The 22816-nt window shown below is 40.6% G+C and overlaps 1 protein-coding gene and 1 long non-coding RNA gene across 6 annotated transcripts in view; one reads left to right on the forward strand and one right to left on the reverse strand.

Annotated features, from left to right (window-relative positions):
• The window catches only part of LOC138763687 (5'-AMP-activated protein kinase subunit beta-1-like), a 67627-nt gene that overhangs the window by 17068 nt on the left and 27743 nt on the right, over positions 1-22816 (reverse strand). For all 5 annotated transcript variants that reach the window (XM_069938265.1, XM_069938267.1, XM_069938268.1 and 2 more), the window contains 3 exons: positions 21767-21933; positions 9976-10069; positions 9245-9359 (listed from right to left, as the gene is read on the reverse strand). In XM_069938265.1, coding sequence (XP_069794366.1) covers positions 9245-9359; positions 9976-10069; positions 21767-21933 — 376 coding nt within the window. The remainder of the gene's footprint in view (positions 1-9244; positions 9360-9975; positions 10070-21766; positions 21934-22816) is intronic.
• LOC138763688 (uncharacterized) lies at positions 116-9389 on the forward strand. Its single transcript, XR_011357728.1, has 4 exons — positions 116-300; positions 3854-3950; positions 6577-6901; positions 9230-9389. It is a non-coding gene; the product is annotated as an uncharacterized lncRNA (long non-coding RNA).

Below are 22816 nucleotides of genomic sequence, written 5' to 3' on the forward strand. Positions count from 1 at the left end.
ACCAATGTGTCCTCCATCTATCAAGGTCCTCCATCTATCAAGGTCCTCCATCTATCAAGGTCCTCCATCTATCAAGGTCCTCCATCTATCAAGGTCCTCCATCTATCAAGGTCCTCCATCTATCAAGGTCCTCCATCTATCAAGGTCCTCCATCTATCAAGGTCCTCCATCTATCAAGGTCCTCCATCTATCAAGGTCCTCCATCTATCAAGGTCCTCCATCTATCAAGGTCCTCCATCTATCAAGGTCCTCCATCTATCAAGGTCCTCCTCCGACTTCCAGAGCAAGGGAGACAATTAAGTTTGTACAAGATGCATAAATCTTTGCCTACTTTTATCCACAGACTGTTAATACATTCTTGCAGCTATTTAAAATGAAATTTTTGTTGATATTGTTTATAAACCCCATTCATAAAAGGAATATTCCTCACTTTAGTCTCAGCCTGGCGATCAAACCCCCCCCTCCCCCTCCCCAATCGGGGTCTGCCAAATATACCAACACATCAGTAAAAAGGTTGATTTTGTGTTCCACCTGGCCCACCCTGAACCCCTTTATGTCTGGATCTCCCTGAATAGCTTCTGCCAGTGGTTCAATTATCAGTATGAATAGCATTGGGAATAATGGACAGTACTGCCAACTGGACCTGCTCAATGAAAACACTGGAAATGTCTGCCCATTTGTAATCATTTCTGCTTGGGGCTTACAATAAAGTGTCCTCACCAAATTAATAAATGTTTGGCCCAATCCTAATTTCTCCAATACCTTGAACAAATTGTCCCACTCCAGTCTGTCAAAGGCTTTCTCCGCATCCAGAGCTATGGCCTCTCCTGGATCCACCCTTGACTGTGCCAGATGTCCTATATTCAACAATCTAGCTATGTTGTTTGCTGATTGTCTCCTTTTTACAAATCCAGCTTGATCTGGATTCGTTAATTTTGGCAAATATTCTGTCAACCTATTGGCCAATGCTTTTACAATGATTTTATAATCTTGTGTTCAATAACGAAATAGGTCTCTATGAGACGGAATTCAATGGGTCCCTGTCTTTTTTTGGGATAACCATGATTGCTCCACTGCTTGATACACCACCTTCATAAGGGGCTTTAAAAGATGTTAAGTTTGCATTCTTTTCAAGGGGAATAGTGCATAAGAGTAAAAAGGTGTTGATGAGACTCTAAGGGGCACTGGTGAGACTTCATTTGGACAACTGTGTGCAGTTTTTGGGCCCTTATCTTAGTAAGGATGTAATAATGTTGGAGAGAAGATTTACCAGGATGATTCCTGGAATGCAATGGCTAACATATGAGGAATGCTTAGTGGCTCTTGGACTCCAATCATTGAAATATTGAAGAATGAGAGGGGGTTTCATAAAAACATTTTGAATGCTAAAAGGATTGGACAGAGTAAATGTGAATAAGATGTTTCCCTTGGCGAGTGAATCCAGGACAAGAGGGCACAGTCTTTGAATTAGAAGGTATACTTTAAAACAGAGATGAGGAGAAATTTCTTTTGCCAGAGTCATGGATTTGTGGAATTCACTGCCATATACAGCTGTGGAGCCAGATCATTGGGGAGATTGAAATGTATCTAATTAGTTAAGACATCAAGGGATATGGGGAAAAGGCCAGAACTTGGAACTAGATTTGAGAACAATTTAACTTAGGGTGGTTTTGCAGAGCAGACTAGATGGGCTGAATAGACTACTTCTGTTCCATTTTCTTGTGCTCTTTGAACTCTTAATAAAATTCAGTGGAGAACCCATCGTCCCCTGGTGATTTGCCAGCCAGCAAAGATCTCAGGACCCATATAATCTCCTCTTTAGAGAGAGGGGCCCTCATCCCTTCTCATTCTTCCTGATCTAAATTTGGTACTTCCAATGAAAGCAAGAAATCATCCATTTTGGTAGGATCACCCCCAATTCAGATTTATACAGTTTCTCATAAAACCGTCCAAATATTTTGTTTAATTATTTTGGTTTAAATGCGATTTTGCCTTCCCCGGTTTAAAAATCACATTGATTGTTCTTGATGCCTCTTCTGCCCTCACCTGCCAGAACAAGACTTTATGGGCCCTTTCCCCCACCTCATAGTACTGCTGTCTAAATCTTAAAAGCAAATTTTCTGTTTTATATGTTTGTAACATATTATATTTGAGCTTTTTTTTCCACCAAATTCATGTTTTTTTTTCTTCTGTGCCCATTCTTTGATGATCTTTTTCCATCTCCTGTTCTAAAGCATTAACCTCCTTCATGTGCCCCTTTTTGATGTTCTTAGTTTAACAAATTTTCTGGTCCCATATTATGGCAGTTTGTCTCACAGAACAATTCAATCTGAGCTCTGAGAAAGCTACATAATTTTGGTTTTCCCAACTGCTACGTGTTTAGACGCCATCTGTATACTTAGGCCTATTTATCTGGCATTATGATAGATAAAGTCAAGAGTGAATAGTCTGACAATAACCAAGCCATGTAGTCAGCTTCCACTATCCTACCCTTCTGATGCAAAAATAAATCAATTCTAGTGTAGGAATTGTGTTGTCTTAAGTAAAAGGAGTAATCCCCTTTTCTCAGATTCAGCTTTCTCCAGACATCTTTAAGATTCATTTCTTTCATAAAGGCCAGGGTAGACTTAGCCGCCCTGGTCCTTGTTACTTCTTTGCTGACTTGTCCATGACTGGATCCAGACAAAAACTGAAATCCCCTACAATTAAGACATTCTCACACCCTTCAGTTACTTTCAAAAATATATCTTGTATAAATTTTCATAATTGAAATTCACGGCATATATATTCATAAGTGTCCAGGATTCTGAGTATATTTGACAGTGCATCATCATGAATCTCCCCGTGGGGTCCACATCTACATCACGGATCACCACTGGAACACTTGTCCCTATCAGAATAGTCACTCCTTTGGCTCTGGAATTGAAGGAGGATGTTGCCACCTGACCCACCTACCTCCTCTTTAACTTTGTATGCTCTTGCTTTGTAAGATGGGTCTCCTGCAAAAACAATATGCCTGCCTGCCTTTTTTAAGGTGTGCCAAGGCTCATTTTCTCTTTATCTTTCCATTGATCCGATTTACTTTAAAACTTACAAATTTAGTTGTATTATTCATTACCCCGGAACCCATCTATTATTCTTTCCCTCCTTCCTTCATGTCTTCCGATACTTATCTTCCATCCCATTTGTCCTCCGCCGACTCCTGGTGCAGACATTTGTGCTTGAGTCAAACTTAAATAAACTAAAAAGACTAAAACCTACAATTCAAGAAAATTCATACAATAACCCAACTAACACCCTCTCCTTCCCGATGTTATGGAGCATATTGTGATGTGCATAGCCTAGCTCTCAGACATAATCCCTTGCGCAAGCCGGCACTCATGCACCAGAAAAAAGTTGGCCGCACCCAGTCAACAGACTCTGGGATGCTGACTAATAAAGTAAGAACACCTTTGCATATTTTGCCCCTATGCACCGGATGTCTGGCCATCTTGACTGTGCTCCCCTGAGGTCTGCACCCTAGGAGACTGCCTAGTTCGCCTATTGATAGTGGCGAACCTGTCTACTGGGATTTTTGTCTGAAGAGGGTGTGCAAAAGTATTGAGGACCCCTTCCATCCTGCACACAGCATCTTTCAGCTGCTCCCGTTGGGGAAGATACAGGAGCATCAGAGCCAGCACCACCAGACTGAGGAACAGTTTCTTCCCACGGGCAGTGAGAATGATGAATAACCAAAGGAACTGCTAACACTAACCATTTGCGACTCTCATATGTACAAAATTTTTATTTGTATTGATTAAATACTTGTTCAACATATGTATTGTTTGTCTGTATGTGTGTTATGTCTTCCCAGGGTAGAACAGTCAAAATGAGAGGGCAGAAGTTCAAGGGGAGAGGAGAAATATTTAAAAGAGATCCGAGGGACATCTTTTTCCACACAGAGGATGGTGGTATGTAGAATGATCTGTCAAAAAAAGCTTCAGAGGTGGATACAATTGTAATGTTTAAAAGACAGTTGGACAGGTACATAGATACAAAAGATTGAGAGGAATAGCAAATGGAGCAAGCTCCAGTAGTCATATGAGTCAGTATGGATTGGACAGAATGCCCTGTATCTAAGCTGTACAGCTCCAGGACTCTAAAATGGGATAATTTTGTGCACTCCATTATAAATGAATCCTGTTGCATCCTTCAAATCCTTAGGTACATCCTGTCCAACCAGCTGGCATACGTATAGAAAGGAGTCCTGCTTGGAGACTTCATCTCTGATTCCATAAGAACATAAATAAGAAATAGGAGCAGGAGTAGGCCCGTTGAGCCTGCTCCACCATTCAATAAGATCATGGCTGATCTGATCATTCACTCAACTCCACCTACCCACCTTCCCCCATATCCCTCAATTCCTTTTTTATATAAATATCTATCTAACTGAACCTTAAACATGTTTAATGAAATAACCTCCACTGCTTCCCTGGGCAGAGAATTCCACAGATTCACTACTCTCTGGGAAAAACAGTTTTTCCTCATCTCCGACTTATATCTACTCCCATGAATCTTGAGACTGTGTCCCCTAGTTCTACCAGTGAAAACAATTTTCCTGCTTCTATCTTAACTATCCCTTTCATAATTTTAGATGTTCCTATAAGACCTCCTCTCATTCTTCTGAATTTAAGTAAGTGTAATCCCAAGCAATTTAGTTTCTCCTCATAGGTCAACCCCCTCATCTCCAGGATCAACCTGGTAAACCTCCTCTGGATTACCTCCAAGGCCAGTATATCCTTCAAGTATGGAGTACTGCACACAGTACTCCAGGTGCAGCCCCACCAGTACCTTATATAGTTGCAGTGTGACCTCTCTGCTCTTGAATTCAATTCTTCTAACAATGAAAGCCAACATTCCATTTGTCTTTTTAATAACCTGTTTTACCTGCAACCCAACTTTTTGCGATTCATGCACAAGCACTCCCAAGTCCTTCTGCACAACAGCATGCTGCAGTTTTTCACCATTTAAATAATAATTTGCTCTTCTATTTTTCCTACCCAAGTGATGATCTCGCATTTACTAACATTGCACTCCATCTGCCAGACCTTTGCCCACTCCCCTAACTTAACTATATCCTTCTGCAGCCTCTCCACATCCTCTGTACAATTTGCTTTTCCACTCAATTTAGTATCATACGCAAACTTTGCTCCACTACACTCTGTCCCCTCTTCCAAATCATCAATGTAATTGGTGAACAGCTGTGGGCCCAGTACTGACCCCTGTGGCCCCCCACTTACCACTGTCTGCCAATCAGAAAAACACCCATTTATCCCGACTCTCTGCCTTCTGTCAGTTAACCAGTCCTCAATCCATGTCAATATACTTTCCCCTTCTCCATTCATCAGTATCTTATTAATGTCCCTGTGTGGGACCTTATCAAACGCCTTCTGGAAATCCAAATATACATCAACCTGTTCCCCATTATCTACCACACCCACTATATGGCATGAATATGCATGGGAATCAGGTAAAACACAAGAAAATATATATCCTGCACACCAGAAAGAATGCATTGAATAAAATTTGGAAGGAACAAGGTACAGCTAAAAAATGGGACAGAATAATTAATCAGCTTCACACCACTACCACTGACAGTACTGCAGATTACACCTGCCAGACTGTGATCTTATTCTTAAACTACCAATAGGAGAAGTATTTATTCATTATAGAAGACTCAGTACCAGCTTTAAAGTGGTCTGTTAAAGGAGCAGAATGTATTTTATTTTAAAATCATAACAATTGCAGGGTCTGGTCCAAGATGGTGGCGCCAGTGCTGGCAGTGGCCTCCAGGAGTTTCAGACTCCAGGGAGGCAGAGGACTGGTACAGGGCACCGGAAAATGGAGAAAACCCTCCACTGAGAAGGAGAAACAGAGGAGGCGACCCTACAGGACGGTGACCGCATCAGTGGATCAGTGAGGGTCTCGGAGGCTGAAGAATGTACAGGTGGCAGGCTGCTGGTGACATGTAATCAAAAGTCTCGCACAAGAATGTGGACTGCTCAAGGTTGGCTTGAGACTAACTAAAGGGGGACCAGGTATCAGAACCAGGATACGAGACTGTGCCGAGGGCGGGAGGGACTCCCGATGGGTCTTGGGCACTGAAGGCATCCTGATCATATCAGATGTTTGGATATGGATCTCGTGTTGCATATGGCTTGAACTAAAGTCTGCATGGCTGTCCGAGCACTGGAGGCAAATCCTCTTAGCAACTGTAAAGGGACTCTCTTTTGTTCTCTTTCTCCGTCAGGGGGACCAAGAAATCTTGGCCATCTTACAGCAGACAAAATGCATTTTTATGTTCTGTACTATTACATAACAATGAAGTAATCTTGAATCATTTTGATTGCAGATATTGTCCTTTTAAATCCGCAATGCAATACCATTGAGGGCAATAAATCCTCCCAGAACAGAAATGATCTAATTAGGATTTTGTATTGTTGTATCATGACTTACACACACTCTAGATACAAATACAGGTTGAGTACCCCATATCCAAAGTTCCGAAAACATCTAAAAACTAAATTTTTTTTAAAGCGCCAACACGACATCACAAGTGGAAAAAATTTCAATACCTGACTTGCCCATGTGGATCTCTGACGTTCTGTTGGTGCCAGTTGATTACAATAACAGCAAGACAAAACCTTTGCTTCTGGCCAGGAAGATTCCAAACGGAGCAGGGTCCAAGTCTTCAGCATCAGCTGCAGCCAGAGTTGGTGACTCCATTCTTAACATCGGGTGCAGTGCTGTCCACATCAAAGATGTCTCCACGAGCTCTCGGGCCGGAACAGGGACCTCGGGCTCCCAGGCTGGAGTGGGGATCGTAGTCAGGGACCAGCAGCAGAGATCAAGTTTTTTTCTGGTATGTATTAAATATTATTTCATGTGAATTTTCCACTTGTCTTGTTGTTTGCTGTTCTTTAATTGCTGATTCATGTGTTCTGCTGATGCTACTGTGCAGTTTTTGAGGATTTTTTTTGGATTTGTTCCGAAAACCAATAAAACCCAAGCATTTCAGATACGGGGTTCTGTACTTGTATCAGCTTTCAGCCTTTTGATGTTTTGTACTTGTAAGTTTAAAGTTATTTGTCACAAAATACCTAGTACAGTGAGAAGGGTTCCATGGCAAACAGACCAACAGGTTATCTCTAACATTGCATGCAGGAACTGATGAAGTCAGTGACACCTGTGGCCATATTGATTCAAGTTTGAAGAGGAATCCTTGAATATGGTCCAGTCCACCAACCCAAAGCAGTCCAGTGCTCCTTCACCTCCCTCAGCCATACCTTTTCTGTCTTCACCACTGATGCTGTAGTTCTCAATCTCTGCTTGTTTGCCAAGAGTAAAGGTACAAGCAGGTGATCAGACTTGGCAAGTGCAGGGGTAGGACAGTATGGTAAATGTTCCTGACACTGGTATGTGTCTTGATGAAGGACTCAAGCTCGAAACCTTGATTATGTATTTTCATCTTTGCTAACATAAAGGACTCTGTTTGACCTGCTAAGTTTCTCCAGCATTGTGTGTTTTTTTTACTTCAACCATGGTGTCTGCAGATTTTTGTATTTTACTTCCTTTAGCAGAGAGAATGGATGACCCTTGATCGCTAGATGATCCAGGTCAGGCGAACAGGATTGGGACTTAACTGTCATGTTTGTGCACCATGATGAATTTGTGATGAAGCAAATACCGCCACCTCTGTCCAATACTGGTGACCGGAAGGTGAAGGCTTTGTTCAGCCATGTCTCAGTGAACCACATCATACCCTGATGTCCCTCTGCTGCTGTAATTTGGCTACAAGTTCATCCAGTTTATTTTCTAAATATTGTACGTTGGCCAGGAAGATGGTGGGGAGTGAAGGTCTCAGAACCCAACATCTTAGTTTAACCTGTAGCCCTCTGTGGGTCCTCTGTACCGGCTGCTTGAATCACCCACAGTCCACCAGAGTTTTCCATTCCCAGCAATAATCAAGTCTTTCAATGTAGTTAATACAGCAGTACTTACAGATATGTTGATTTCTCTGGCTGTGGGTTCAAATTGTTTGAGACTATCTGATGATTCCCGTCGAAGCTGCATGCAAAGAGTTGCCGCTGTAAGGCACCTTCTCTTTTATAGGCTAATTTTAGCTATCCTGTTATCACCATGTCCAAAGTATATCATCAAATTCAAGACTTCCTTCACTGCATGGACAGTGTTGCATCAAGGTACATCTTTATTTCCACAGAAATGCAAAATAATCAATTCACTCGGTTAATTGGTAGAGATATTGACATTCAGAACTGAGCTCGCGTACTTGTTTTGCAGCCTTAAAGTCTTCTGAAAGGCACACTGTTTGCAGTGTTTTCCTTGGCTGCAACCCAGCTATTGGTGCTGTTTATCAAATTTCACACAGATGCACTACCATGTATTGATTTGCTTTCATCCAGTTGGCTCTCCAAGCAAATATCAGAGCTCAGATTGCACTCAATTCCTTAAATTCAACAGCTTCATTCTAGTATTCTACATGCCACTTCATAGTCAGTTTTACAGCATGAAAAAAAGGCCCTTCAGGCCAACTGATAAATGTTAATTAGTTGTCTATCATTACCCCATTTGGCCCATATCTTTTGAAGTCTTCCCTATTTGATTTTTTTTAATGTAGTAAATTTTCCTGCTTCTAACACTTCCTGTGTCATCTCTTTCCACATACCTACCACCCTCCATTTGTGAAGTGTATCCCCTGAGGTCCCTTTTAAATCTTGCCCCTTTCTCTTTAAATCTATGTCCTCTAATTTTCCCAGAGACTCCCATACTCTGGGAAAAGGGTTACGTTTATTTACCTATTATCTTCATTATTTTGTATACCTCTTTCAGACCTCTCCATAACCTCCTATGCTCCAGGGAGAAAAAGTCCCAGCCTATTCAGTCTCCTATTGAAAAGCAGCATGATGGAGAATCAGAACTATTGCTGTTATGGTGAGCAGATGGTCTGGCCCTTCCAACAGGACAGGAACAACAATGTTAAAAAATTGTTGGTATAACTCAGGTTAATGAATTGCTTCGTATAACACACATTTCTCTTGACTAAACAGGACTTTAATTTATTTGACAGGCTCACATTCAATTTCACCCAGCTACCCCAAATTTAGATGTTTCTTTATACTCTTAACAAGTTGACTTGTGATTTTAATATTCACTGATTTTCTATCTACAGCCATTCAAAGCTTACCCGAGTTATCTGAACATTCCAGTGAGTCCAATTTAAGAGCATCAAACACCTCAAAGTCAGATTTCTTCACCTGTATGACATTATTGATTGTCCCAAGTTGGCTGGTTGCTACAGGCTAAGAAGTTTAAAAAAAGAGAAAGTAAAAAGTGCAAGTTTTACAATTAAAATACCGTTCCCGGCATTTTAAAAATACTGTCTTTTATTAGAAATTTTTGTATATTATTTATGCCAGTTATTCTTTCATTCATTTACCAACAATCTATATATTGTTCCTTAAGCAAAATATTCAAACACAGAATCTTCCACACTGAAATGGAAAAAAGTCCAGTTTTTTAAAAATATTTTTGCGATTGGCAAGACATTATCTGAATCTGCAATATAGATGGATGTTATTATTTTTAACTTTCCAATAACAAGGCTACAGATTCAAGATTTTTAAAGGTCTAAATATATTAAAAATTAAATGCACAGTTGGCGTAGTGGTTAATGCAACACCTTTACAGCACCAGCAATTGGGACAGAGGTTCAAATCCCACGCTGTCTGAAAGGAGTCGGTCTGTACTCCCCATGTCTGCGTGGGTTTTCCCCAGGGATTCTGGTTTCCTCCCACCGTTCAAAACATACTGGGGGTGTAGGTTAATTGGGTGTAAATTGGGCAGCACGGACCCGTGGGCCGAAATGGCCTGTTACCACGTTGTATATCTAAATAAATAAAATGAACGAGCACTTACTTCAGAAGGATCATGAGCCCACTGCCCATCTACAAAGAACTTGTACTGGTGTTCACCTTCTGGCAGATCAAGGATAGCAACAAAGTCATTATGGCTGTGAAAAAAATTAAAAAGCTACACTGTATTTTAAAATTGACTATCAAAACAATCAACTTTTTAAAAAGTTATATCCAATATTTTTCCTTTCCCTTTTTGATCATCGAAGGTACTGTTCATACAGTTCAACACCCTCATAATCTAATTACAAGTAAATTGAGAGGCATACAACAAAAGGAAATAAATGGCAGCTTCATTTCCAAAGTTTCTTATGGGAGTTGTGAATTATATAGATGGTTGCAAGAAACTCTACCCCACAGTGATACACAGCTTTTTTCTTGCAGACTGTTAACTCATTCTGACTGGAAAATGCAAAATTCCAAAGACACCCTCACTTTTTAGTGCTTAAAACTTAATCTTGATCTGCCATTCATTCATTCAGGTGCCTTGCCATTTGGCATGGGTGATCCTGTCTCTCCATCCATCACGATCTCTGACCCTCCAAATTTATAGTTGTTGCCTCCCCTGTTTTCCTTCGGTGAAGGTTCCATCCTTGAGCTGAGATCATAGTTGATGATTGTACAGGGAAAAATGCTGAAGTGGTTGCCCATTGCCTTCTTCAGTTGCAGTGTAGGCCTGGCCATTAATCAGCAGATTCATCTGGCAAGCGTTTTTAGTTTTACAATCATAAATTCCAATTTCTAGAATCTGCTTGTAAAAACTATCCACCATCTGTAATCCATGGCTTCACGTGACCCTCATTGGGATGCTAAACAGGTACTACACCTTTGGCATGTAGGCTTACACCTTTTACTAAGTAATTGTGCAGCACTGACACCGTGCATGGTAGATATTTAAGTGTGGAAGAACAGAGGGACTTTTGGTCCAAATCTAGATCTCTCAAGGATTCCATACAGGTTCATAGGATAGTTATCCTAAGAAGTCCTACGGGATGTTGTGCATGAATCTGCCACAATTGATAAAGAAACTGAAAGATGCAACATACTCATAAAATTCAACATTTTGTCCAACATATCGAGTAATCTTTGATCATTCATCAGAAAGGAGCATGTAGGCTGTTGAAATTGACTTGATCAAGTATAAAGACATTGAGAACTAAATTGGAGTACAGAAAAATAAAAAGTCTGACTGATACATTCTAATTCCTGACATTCCAGGATTATTTTGTTTAGTAGCCTCCTGTACTTATTCCTCATCACTGTTAACATGAAGATGTCCATTCTTGTGAAGTAATAGACCTGCTAGTTGCTGTTATTATTAACCTCCACATTCGTGGCCTCTGAAATCAATCACAAGTGATTTCAAACAGACTTTTGTAACCTCAGAATAAGCAAAGGTGCAGTAAAATACTATAATCTGGTTAGTGGGACAGCCTCATCCCTCTTTTCAATTGGATTCATGAATTTCTAGCTTATAGGCCTCAATCAGCGAGGACTGGTGACAGCACCTTCTCCATGATCACTCTCAATACTGGGACACCACAAGGATGTGTATTCAGTCCTCATCTATATTCTCAGAGCCTGAGAGTACAGCAATGGTACATGGAAATGAATAAATGTATTCCATTGGAAAAAATAACATATAATTTAAAAAATAAAGTCACATTATTTGAACAAATTTGAGAACCATACATGGAACATAACAGAGAGGGCTCGCCTCGGACCTCCACCCCCTAAAATGATAAGAAGACAAAATGACTTGATCCACTGTGTAAAAGTAGATGACACATTTTTCTTGTTTATTTTTCATTGTGTGATGACATTGTTTAATGAGTTTATTGTATTGTATATGTTGAACGTTTAGTGGTTTTGGAGGGGGGTGGGAAGGGGAGAAAATGCCACTGTGGATATTAAAGAGGGAAATGTTTGTATGTATTTTGGTTGATATGGTTCCCAGTGTGAAAAATAAAAAACTATATTCTCTGTACACTCATAACTGTCTGGTCAAAGACAACTCCAACACAATCATCATCGGCAGAATCTCCCACAATGACATAACAGAATATAGAAGAGGGATAGAGGGAGTTGTGGCTTACAATAACCTCTCCCTCAATGACAGAAAGACCAAAGAGATGGAAAGGGGACAAAACTCACTATCTGGTCCTCATGAACACTGCAGAGGAGATAGTAGATAGCTTTAATTTCTCTGGCACAAGAACTGGGCCTTTGTCCCATGCAGAAGGACATGCATGTATTCTGTGAAACACCAAAGTCTGCAGATGTTGTGATTGCAATAACAGAAATGCTGGATAAACTCAACAGGTTTGCATTTTGAAAGGTCAAATTTGAAGGCAAAGTACATTGTTCATGGTAGATACTTAAGTGTGGAAGAACAGAGGGACTTTTGGTCCAAATCTAGATCTCTCGAGGATGTCACACAGGTTCATAGGATAGTTATCCTAAGAAGTCCTACGGGATGTTGGCCTTCATTAGTCGGGGGATTGAGTTCAGGAGCTGTAGAAATCTCTGATAAGATCATACTTAGAATATTGTGTTCATTTCTGGTCACCTCATTACAGGAGAGATGTGGAAGCTATAGAGAGGGTACAAAGGAAATTCACCAGGATGTTGCCTGGATTGGAACATATTTCTTATGAGCCAAGGTTAGCAGAGCTGGGACTTTTCTCTTTGGAGTGAAGAAGGATGAGAGATGAGAATAGAGGTCTTCAACATTCTAAGAGATATAGAAAAGGTGGACACCCAGCGCCTTTTTCCCTGGGCAGGAATAAAAAACATCAGAAGACGTCTGCACAAAGTGAAAGGAGGAAAGTTTAGGGGAGATATCAGGGATAATTGTTTTTTAAAAACGCAGTTTTTGGTGCCTGGAATGCATTGCCGGGGTGGTGGTGGAGGCTGGAACAATAGGGTCATTTAAGAGATTCTTAGACAGGCACATGAAAGAGAGAAAAATAGAGGGCTTCAAGGTAGAAAGGGTTTAATTTTTTTTTTGGTAGATATATAATGGCTCGGCACAACATTGTGGGCCAAAGGGTCTGTTCTGTGCTGTGGTGCTCTATGTCTATGTCCGTGTTGAACATAATATCCAAATCAAACTAAAACTCTGCTACTTGCACGATAAATAACTCCCCATTCATTTCGTATTCATGTGTCTGTCTTGAAGCCTCTTAAATGGCACGATTGTATCTGCTTCCGCCACTACCCTGACAACTCAGTCCAGGCACCTACTTGTGTGAAATTACTCACTGTGTAGAATATTTGCTCCACACATATTTTTAAACTTCCTCCTCCTCATCTTAAAAACATGTCCTCTAACGTGTAGGGCATTTAACCTGAGGAAAAGATTCTGACTATCCACCCTATCAATATCTCTAATGATTTCGCAACCTCCATCAGGTCTTCCCTCAGGCTCCTTTGTTCTAGAGAAAACATCTCTACTAACTTGTCCTGGTCGGTCTGTGTTGATGCAACAGCCAAGGAACTGTACTGGAAGCCCGAGGAAATTTGGCACATCACTAGCATCCCCTAACAACTTGCACAGATTCACTTACCAGGGTGTATCACAGCATGGTATAGGAACTGCCCTAGCCAAAACTGCAGAGGGTTATGAATGTGGCTAAGCCCATCATACAGATCCCCTCCCATCAACTTAATCTATGGCTCCCACTGCTTTGGAAAAGAATTTCAGATTTCAGATTAATTGTCAGAGTACATACATGACATCACATACAACCCTGAGGTTTTTTTTAACCTGCAGATGAGGCAGAATTACCACTTATTGGTAGTGCAAAAGATAAATTGTACACAGCGTATACATGTAAACAAATAAAAAATTGTAAACAGATAATGAATGTAAACAAACTGACTGGAATACAGAGAGAATTTTTAAAAAATCAATAAAGTATCCTTAAATGAGTCCCTGATTGAGTTTGTTGTTGAGGAGTCTGATGGTGGAGGGGTAGCAGCTGTTCCTGAACCTGGTGGTGTGAGTCTTGTGGCACCTATACCTCTTTCCTAATGGCAGCAGTGAGAACAGAGCATGTTCTGGGTGGTGTGGATCCTTGATGATTGCTGCTGCTCTCCAACAGCAGCATTCCCTGTAGATGTAATTGATAGTGGGGAGGGTATTCCCTGTGATGTCCTGGACTGTACCACTACCTTTTGAAGGGCTTTACGCTCAGGAGTATTGGTGTCCCCATTCCAGACTGTGATGCAGTCTGTCAGAATACCTTCCACCGCACATCTGTAGAAATTTGCCAAAAGTTTCTGGCATCAAATCTTCGTGAACTCCTAAGGAAGTAGAGGCACTGTCATGCTTTCTTCACAATGCCATTAGTGTGTTGGGTCCAGGAAAGATCCTCCAAGATAGTGACTCCCAAGAAGTTCTATTTTCTCACCCTTTCCACCTATGATCCCCCAGTGATCACTGGATCGTATCCCTCTGGCTCTCCCTCCTGAATTCAACCATCAATTCCTTAGTTTTGGTGACATTTGAATGCAAGGTTGTTGTTGGTATACCCTCAGCAAGTTTTCAACATCACTTCTGAATGATAACTTACCACCGTTCTTTATACATCCAACTAGTGTTATCATCAGCAAATTTGCAGATGGTGTTAAAGAGAGTAGAACAGTGACTAAGAACACAGCCCTGTCGTGCTCCATTACTGATGGAGATTGTGGAGGAGATGTTCTTACCAATGCACACTGATTATGGTCTAAAGGTTAAGAAATCCATGATCCAATTACACAGTGGGGTGCTGAATCCCAAGTCTTGGACTTTGTTGATCAATTATGAGGAGATAATGATGTTAAATGCTGAATTGTAGTCTATAAAGAACATCCTGACAAATACATCTTTACTATCCAGCTGTTCCAGGGCTTTGTGTTGAGCCAATGAGATAGACCTGTTGTTCTGATAGGCGAACTGGAACGTATCCACATCACCACTCAGACAGGAGCTGATATTCTTCAACACCAGCCTTTCAAAATACTTCATCACTATGGATGTAAGTGCTACTGGTTGATAATCATTTAGGCAGGTTAATACACTTTTCTTGGGCACCAGTATGACTGACGCCAGTTTGAAACCAGGTGGGTACCATGCCCTGCTGCAGTAAAATATTGAAAATATCCGTGAATACGTTGGTAAGTTGGTCAGTATTTTCTCAGCCAGGTACTCAATCCAGGATGGATGCTTACCTTGGATTCACTCTCCTGAAGGCAGCACACACGTCATCCTCAGATACAGACTGGATGGGATCATCAGGGGATCTGGGGGTGTGGAAGGGTGGTTCTTCAATGTTACTGTCAGCAAATCAGATGTGTAAAGCATTGAGTTCCTCTGGGTGTGAAGCTTTGCCATCTGCCACTTCACCAGATTTGGTTTTGTAACAGGTTATGGCATTTAGGCCCTGCCAGAGCTGTCAGGTGTCCCTTGTGGTTTCCATTTTCATCCAGAATTGCCCAGGATATCGCTTTTCGCAGGCCATACCTGCTCCTTCTTTATTGATCTGGATCTCTGGACTTAATTGCCTGTGATCTAGCTTTCAACAGGTTTTGGATTTCATTGTTCATCCAGGACTTCTGGTTGGGAAAACCCTGAATGATTTGGTGGGGACACACTCATCCACAGCTTTTGATAAAGTCTGAGACAGGCCTGATATAATCGTTCAGATTCTCAGCTGAATCCTTGAACACTGTCCAATCCACTGACTCGAGGAAGTCTTGTAACCATTCTTCAGCCTCCTGCGACCACCTTCTAGCTGTCCTGATATCAGGAGCCTCTCATATTAAGTAGCCAACATATTAAAAGACTCACCTCAGCCACATACTCTTCATTCCCATCATAAAAGACGACTTGTGTATAAGACAATCCCCTGAATTTCCTAAAAACCTAAAATGTAGGTTTTGAGTTATATTTGCTGGATACAAGATCCCCCCCTCCAAGTCTGGCACTTAGTACTGACCAGTGGAGTACTGCTGCCTGGCACATGTAATATATTAATTCACAATATTTAAAAAAAAAATTACCCAGTGAAGGTTTTAATTTTATGATCATATTTTAATATAAATCACCATTGGCTCCTTTAGCAGGCCATTTAAAGCCTGTATGAAGTTGGACTTGGTGAATGGACCCCACGATGGAGGGCTAAAACTTTGTTGTTAAGGTTTGGATTTTAAACTTGGCATACAAGGTGACCCCTGGTTTTGCCGTGACATTTTTAACATTCAAGAACTGTTTTATATGCTGGCATATATGGCAAGTATGAAATCGCACACTACTTGATTCAGGAACAGTTTTTTTGCCATTATCAAGCTCCTAAATGAACCCCAAAATAGCAAAATTAATTTGCCTTTAATCCATACTAATTGACATCTCTCATATAACTCTACACTTATGTATTTTTGTACAGTGTCTTACATACACAATGTACAAGATGCCTCTGATTTGTTCCCTCACTGGATTTTCAATATTCAAGACTTGAACATGCTTGAAGAAACAACATTTGATTTTTCTTGACACACTGACTCAAGAAGTCAATTCAATTTTGTCTTGGAGAGGAGAGTGACAAGAAACAATTTATTGAATATCAGCATGTAATCCCTCTTTCAAGTAGACAGTTACACAGGACAGGACTTCTTACTTAGTCCTCCATACATCAATAGGTTTAAAACTATTACACTGATCTACACATTGACCCAAAAGTTAATCAATTTCTCTTTAAATGAAATAGGGTATATCTTAGGATAAAAATACAAAAAATTCAGATACAGTAAATCTGAAATGAAAATTCAAAATTCTGGAAAAAATCAGGTCAGGCAGTATCAGAGAAAACAAGAAAGAACATTGTTTCTTTCTCCACAAATCCTGCATGATCTCTTAAGTTTTTCCAATATTTTTTGTGTTAGGTTTTAGAATGACACATGCAACATTGGATTTTGTGACCTTGTATTTCAAACTGGTTGCTGGGCTACAAAACACACTGTGCAGGTCCTTCTACCACAATGAAAATTGAGTTCTATTTAAAAAGGGCCTGCAAGTTTTGAGACAATAGGCATGAACAGTGGTTCTCAACCTTTTTCTTTCCACTTTAAGTATTCCCTATGCCCTAGGTGCTCTGTGATTAGTAAGGGATTGCTTACGGTGGTATGTGGAAAGAAAAAGTTTGAAAACCACAATTTAATTGTACCTAATTGACTCGTTATGTGAACAGTTTCATTCCTCCAAAGGAAATGGGCCAATGACAATTTTTCTCAATCAAAATATTTCAGTAACAATTGGATCTCGAGCAGTGATTCTCAACCTTCCCTTCCCACTCACATACCATCTTAGGCAATCCCTTACTAATCACAGAACACCGATGAATGTGTACCTACATATCCAAGCTTTGTGCCTACCTTGGTGAGGTCTGAGCTGGGACTCCAGAAAAGTAATTATTAGAACGTTCATTTGAATAGTTGTAGTTGAGGCGAGGCGAACCCTATCCAAGGTGAATCCACAAAAGGCAGTGGGACAAGACAACATACCTGGTCGGTACTGAGGACTGAGCAGACCAGTTGATAGATGGTTACGGAGATCTTCAACACGTCACTACAGAAGTCCATCATCCCAGTGGGTTTCAAAGCAGCCATCATCATCCCAGTACCAAAGAGGGCAACAGTAACAGGCCTCAATGACAAGAATTCAGTGGCACTGAACACCACCATTATTAAACGCTTTGACTATCGAAGCGCACCTCTCAAAGACACTGGACCTATTTCAATTTGTTCACAGATAGAACTGTTCCACTGATGGCTTGTCCCTCCACGCCATCCTGACCCACCTGTGGAAAACTACGCCTCACACACCCGGTTGCAGTTCAATGACTTCACCTTGACTTTTAATACAATCACTCCCCAGAGGCTGGTGGGGAAGATGTCCTTTTTTTAAAAAAATACTTTATTTTTATTTTCATAGACTCGCAAAATTCAAACAGTATAATCTTTCAACATTCATACAATATACAGAGTTTGTGTCTATCTCCCCCTCCCCCCCTTATCCTACTGAAAAAAAGTCAATTAAAATATACAGCCACAGATTCTAGTGGGGGTCATAGACCCCCTACAGAACCCTAGGAGAAAAAACAAATAACTAAATAACAAAGGCTAAAGAAAAGAATTAAGAAAAAAATCTCGAAGCTAAACTAAAAAACACATGTCACCTGCACCATGTCTCACTTTCATTTCCTTGCTAGGATGGATTGCTATTGTACCCTTATTTCGAAGGGGGAGGCGGGCTAATCAATCTGTGTGCCAATATATTTCAAGTAAGATTGCCACACTCTAACGAATGTGTTGTGTTTCTTCCTTAGATTGTATGTGATTTTCTCACGATATTCTATCATGTGGTAGTTAATTGGGAGTTGGACTTCCACGAAACCACTATACATTTCCTGGCTACCACCAAGGGGACCTTCACATATGGAATTTGATCTTTGCTCAATCTAAAACTCACATCCCCAATATCTCCCAGAAGGTACAACTCGGTATCCAATGGAAAATCCACTTTTATAATTTTATTTCAGAATGTCCCCCAGGTCTTGTCTTTGTACATAGCCCGGTGGAGTAGACGAAAGTTCCAACCTACACACCACACCTAAAGCACATTTTGTGAAATTTCAGGCTTTGATTTGTGTAACTTTTGTGGTAAGGTTCAACGGATGCAAGAAATTATACTGCACGAACTTGTATCTGGACTTGACGACCTCCATCATACTGACCAGACACAGGTCTTGCCAACACTCTTCATTGATTGTTGTGCCCAAGTCCGACTCCCATCTCTCCCTTGACCTGCGTAAGCCCATCTTCGGACCCTCACTTTGGAATATGTAATACATCTTAGAAATAAATTTACACACATTCCCCTTTCGAATTAGAATCTCCATGTCACTACATTTAGGTAGGCTCATAAATGGATCCAATTTATCTCTAAGAAAGATCTTATTTGCAGATAGCATAAGAATGTTCTGTTGGACAAATCGTATTTGTTCCTCAACTCCTCGAATGGCATAAGCTGCCCCCTTTTGTAACAATCCTCGATACACCTGATCCCTTTCTAGCACCAGATGTTCAGGATTTTATTGGAAAAGATGGCAGATGGGGATATCCCCCAAAACGCCTTTGACCCAGAGTTAAGGGTATTAAATTATTCTGGGTCATGGGCATTTTGAGGGACATCCCCACCTCTCATCCAATATATTGTTTTACTCTTTTCCTTGTCTGGAATACATGCTTTTGGATGGGGCTCTCAGTTTCCTTTGAGAGTAATTTGGTATCCCACTTGCATATGAATTCTTTGGCTATCTCTTCGCCTACCAAGTGTAGTCCAATTTGCACCCATGGGGAGGGGCGGGGGGTCCTCCCTCAAAGATTGAGATGATAAACCTCGCCTGGGCTGCCCAGTAATACTTCTTGAAATTGGGTAATTTTAAATCCCCCATGTCAACTTTTCCATAGAAACTCTAGCCACTTTCCCATTCCACACGAATCTTCTGACACACTAGTTAAATGCTTAAAAAAAAAACCCTGAGGCAATGACATAGGTAACGAATGGAAAAGATATTGGAGCCTTGGTATCACCTTCATTCTGACACAGTTGACTCTGCTCATCAATGTTATGGGCAGAGTCCTTCATCTAATCAGGTCCTCCTCAATCTTCCGGAACAAAGGGAGATAATTAAGTTTGTACAAGTTATGTAATTCTTTATCTATTTTAATCCCCAGATATTTAATGTTTTCTTGCAGCCATTTGAATTGACTTCTTTGTAGGTACTGCCCATAATCCCCATTCGTCAAAGCCATTATCTCACTTTTATCCAAATTTACCTTATACCCCGAAACCTTCCAGTAATCCTCCAGTGTGGTCCTTAGTCTGGCCAACAACCCCCCTGGGTACATCAAATATACCAACACGTAGTCAGCAAAAAGGTTGATTTTGTGTTTCACCTGGCCCACCTTAAACCCCTTTATGTCTGGATCCTGCTGAATGGCTTCCATCAGCAGCTCAATGACTAATATAAACAGCGCTGGGGTCAAGGGGAAATCTTTGCCTACTTGACCTGCTCAATAGAAATACTGGAGACATCTGCCCATTTGTTATAATTTTCACTTGGGGCTTGTGGTAAAGTGCCTTAACTCAATTAATAAATGTTTGTTCCAAATCCAAATTTCTCCAGTACCTTGAACAGAAATCTGTTGAAAGCCTTCTCTGCATCTAAAGCTACTGCTATTCCCGGGTCCACCCATGATTGTGGGGAAGCCTTGTCAGGATTCAACACCACTCTCTGTAACTGGATTGTGGACTTCCTAACAGAAAAAACTATAGTCTATCCGGGTTTGATGCTGAACATTGAGCACCATCACATTGATCACAGCTCAGCCTGCTCCTGTCCCACGACTGCAATGCCTGATTTAGCTGCAATAGAGTCATCAAGTTTTCAGATGACACAACAGCAGTTGGTCTTATCAGAAACAACTATGAATCACTCTACAGAGGTGAAATGGTGTGAGAATAACAACCCAAGTCTCAACGTGGACAAGACAAAGGAGCCAATTGTGGACTTTGGAGGAGTAGGGACAACCACCCTCCACTACACATTAATAGTTCTGTAGTGGAGAGAGTAGAGAGCACCAAGTTCCATATCACATCTCCTCGCTTGTCAGAAAAATACAACAGTGACCACACTTCCTAAGAAAACTGAGGCGGGCAAGGCTACCAGCCATCATTCTGTCAACTTTCTACAAAATTTCTATTGAGAGCAGTCTGGTTCTCAAAGTGTGTTATGGTTGTTGTAGAGAATCAGAATTGAGGTCAATCAACAGGAGCACAAGAGCAGTAGAGAGGATCTCTGGGGTCTCCCTCCCCTCCATCAATGTGATCTACCAGAATTGTTGTCTGAAGAGAGCTTGCAAAATCATTTGAGAACCCCCATTACCACTCACACAGCATTTTCCAGCTACTCCCATTGGCAAAGGGATACTGGAGTACAAGTGCCAGAACCACCAGGCTGAGAAACACCTTCTTCCTGCAGGCAGTAAGATGCTGAACCACTATTTATTTAACTATGTATTTAATTTTATGTATATGTATATACATACTACATATGCATAGTTTGCATGTGTGTCATACCTGTATGTATGCAGGTTTTTGCAAACATATAGATGAATCAGAGAACACTTTCATCAGGTTGCACATTGAATAATAATAAACTTGAACCTCCATTTTGATCATGAGTGCATTTGCAAAAGTGGCAAAGGAAAATTTTATAGCTCCTCATGCCACTGCATAGGTACATGTTGGCATCTGTTATCTACTTGGAAAGCCCATGTAAACAAAAATGTACATAGATTTTTGATGATACGCTGTATATGTAATAAATAAGCTAAAAGTAACCAAACAAGTAGGAACCTTAGCAAAGCACAACTCTAATAAGCTATAAAATGGTTTTTCACTGAGCAGAGCCTCTGAAAAGATTGGACTACTTAGGCTTCAGTTGCTGGCATCTGCCATACATTCATTTTGGATTTAGACATTAAGGATGTATAGAAAAATAAAGGGAGTCAGCAAATTGAAACTGAATGCATGGATTTTTCAACAGATTTTTGGAATAAATCTGGTTTACCAAAAGTAAAATGAAATCCAACATCTCAATGATGGGAACTTTTCCTTCCATAAAATATGACAGTATAGTTCGTAATAACACATGGGACTTTCAGCTTCTTATAAACTGCACAAGTACCTTTTTATAAGTGGAATCTTGCTTTGCCAATTGTTGAATGATCCAGAAATGAATACTTCTTTTCCTCCACCATTCCAGCGGATGACAGTAGGACGAGCTTGATTTGACAACTTTACAGACTCATCCAGTTCAGATTGCCAGGGTGCAAATTCCTTATCAGTAAGAGGCTAAAATATCAAAAAACAGGTATAAATTCAAGTCTGGAGACCATATAAAATAAGAGCAAGAGTAGGGCACTTGACTCCTCAAGCTTAATGATTATGGCTAATCTGACCATATCCTCAACTCTACATTTGGGTCTTCCACATCAACCATATACTCCCTTGCTTATGAAACCAACCAGTGCCTCAAAAAGTACTCAAAAGACTGCTACCACCATCCTTTGAGAAAGGGTACTAAAAGATGCATGGGCATCTGAGAGAATTCTTTTTGCCTCATCAGTCTTAAATGGAAAATCTCTTATTTTTAAAATTTGACCCCCTCCCTCCCCCCCCCCCCCCCAATTCTTCCATCAGATGAACAATCTACCGCAATACAAAATCCTGAGGAGTCTTGACTTTTCAATTAAGTCTTCTTTCATTCTGCAAAATTCCAGTGAATACAAGCCCAAATAGTAATAACACAAGAAACTGGAGCTCGATTAGCTCATATGGCCCATCAAGATTGCCCATCATTTAATAAAATTGTGTTCTTCTATTATTTTTTTTATTCCCTATGTCCTCTGATTCTGCTAATATCCAGAAATCTATTGATCTTGCTTTTAAATGCAAGAAATGCTGAGGCATCATAATCTCCAGGATAGAGAATTCCAAAGATTCATCATTCTCCAACTGAAGAAATATTTCCTCAGTTCCGTCCTAACCTTGACTACCTCTGAGTCTATAACCCTTTAGTTCTAGCCACTCAGCCAGCATCTACCCCATTAATCCTTTTCACTATAGTAAACAACATTTAGTAGTAGAATTTCTAGATTGTATACAGTGTTATGTTGCTTTCAGTTCTGTTTTTGATTCAGGATGGAATATCCCAATCAAGGTGAACTTTCAGTCA

This window comes from Narcine bancroftii, chromosome 5, assembly GCF_036971445.1.
Source record: "Narcine bancroftii isolate sNarBan1 chromosome 5, sNarBan1.hap1, whole genome shotgun sequence".
Classification (NCBI taxonomy): domain Eukaryota; kingdom Metazoa; phylum Chordata; class Chondrichthyes; order Torpediniformes; family Narcinidae; genus Narcine; species Narcine bancroftii.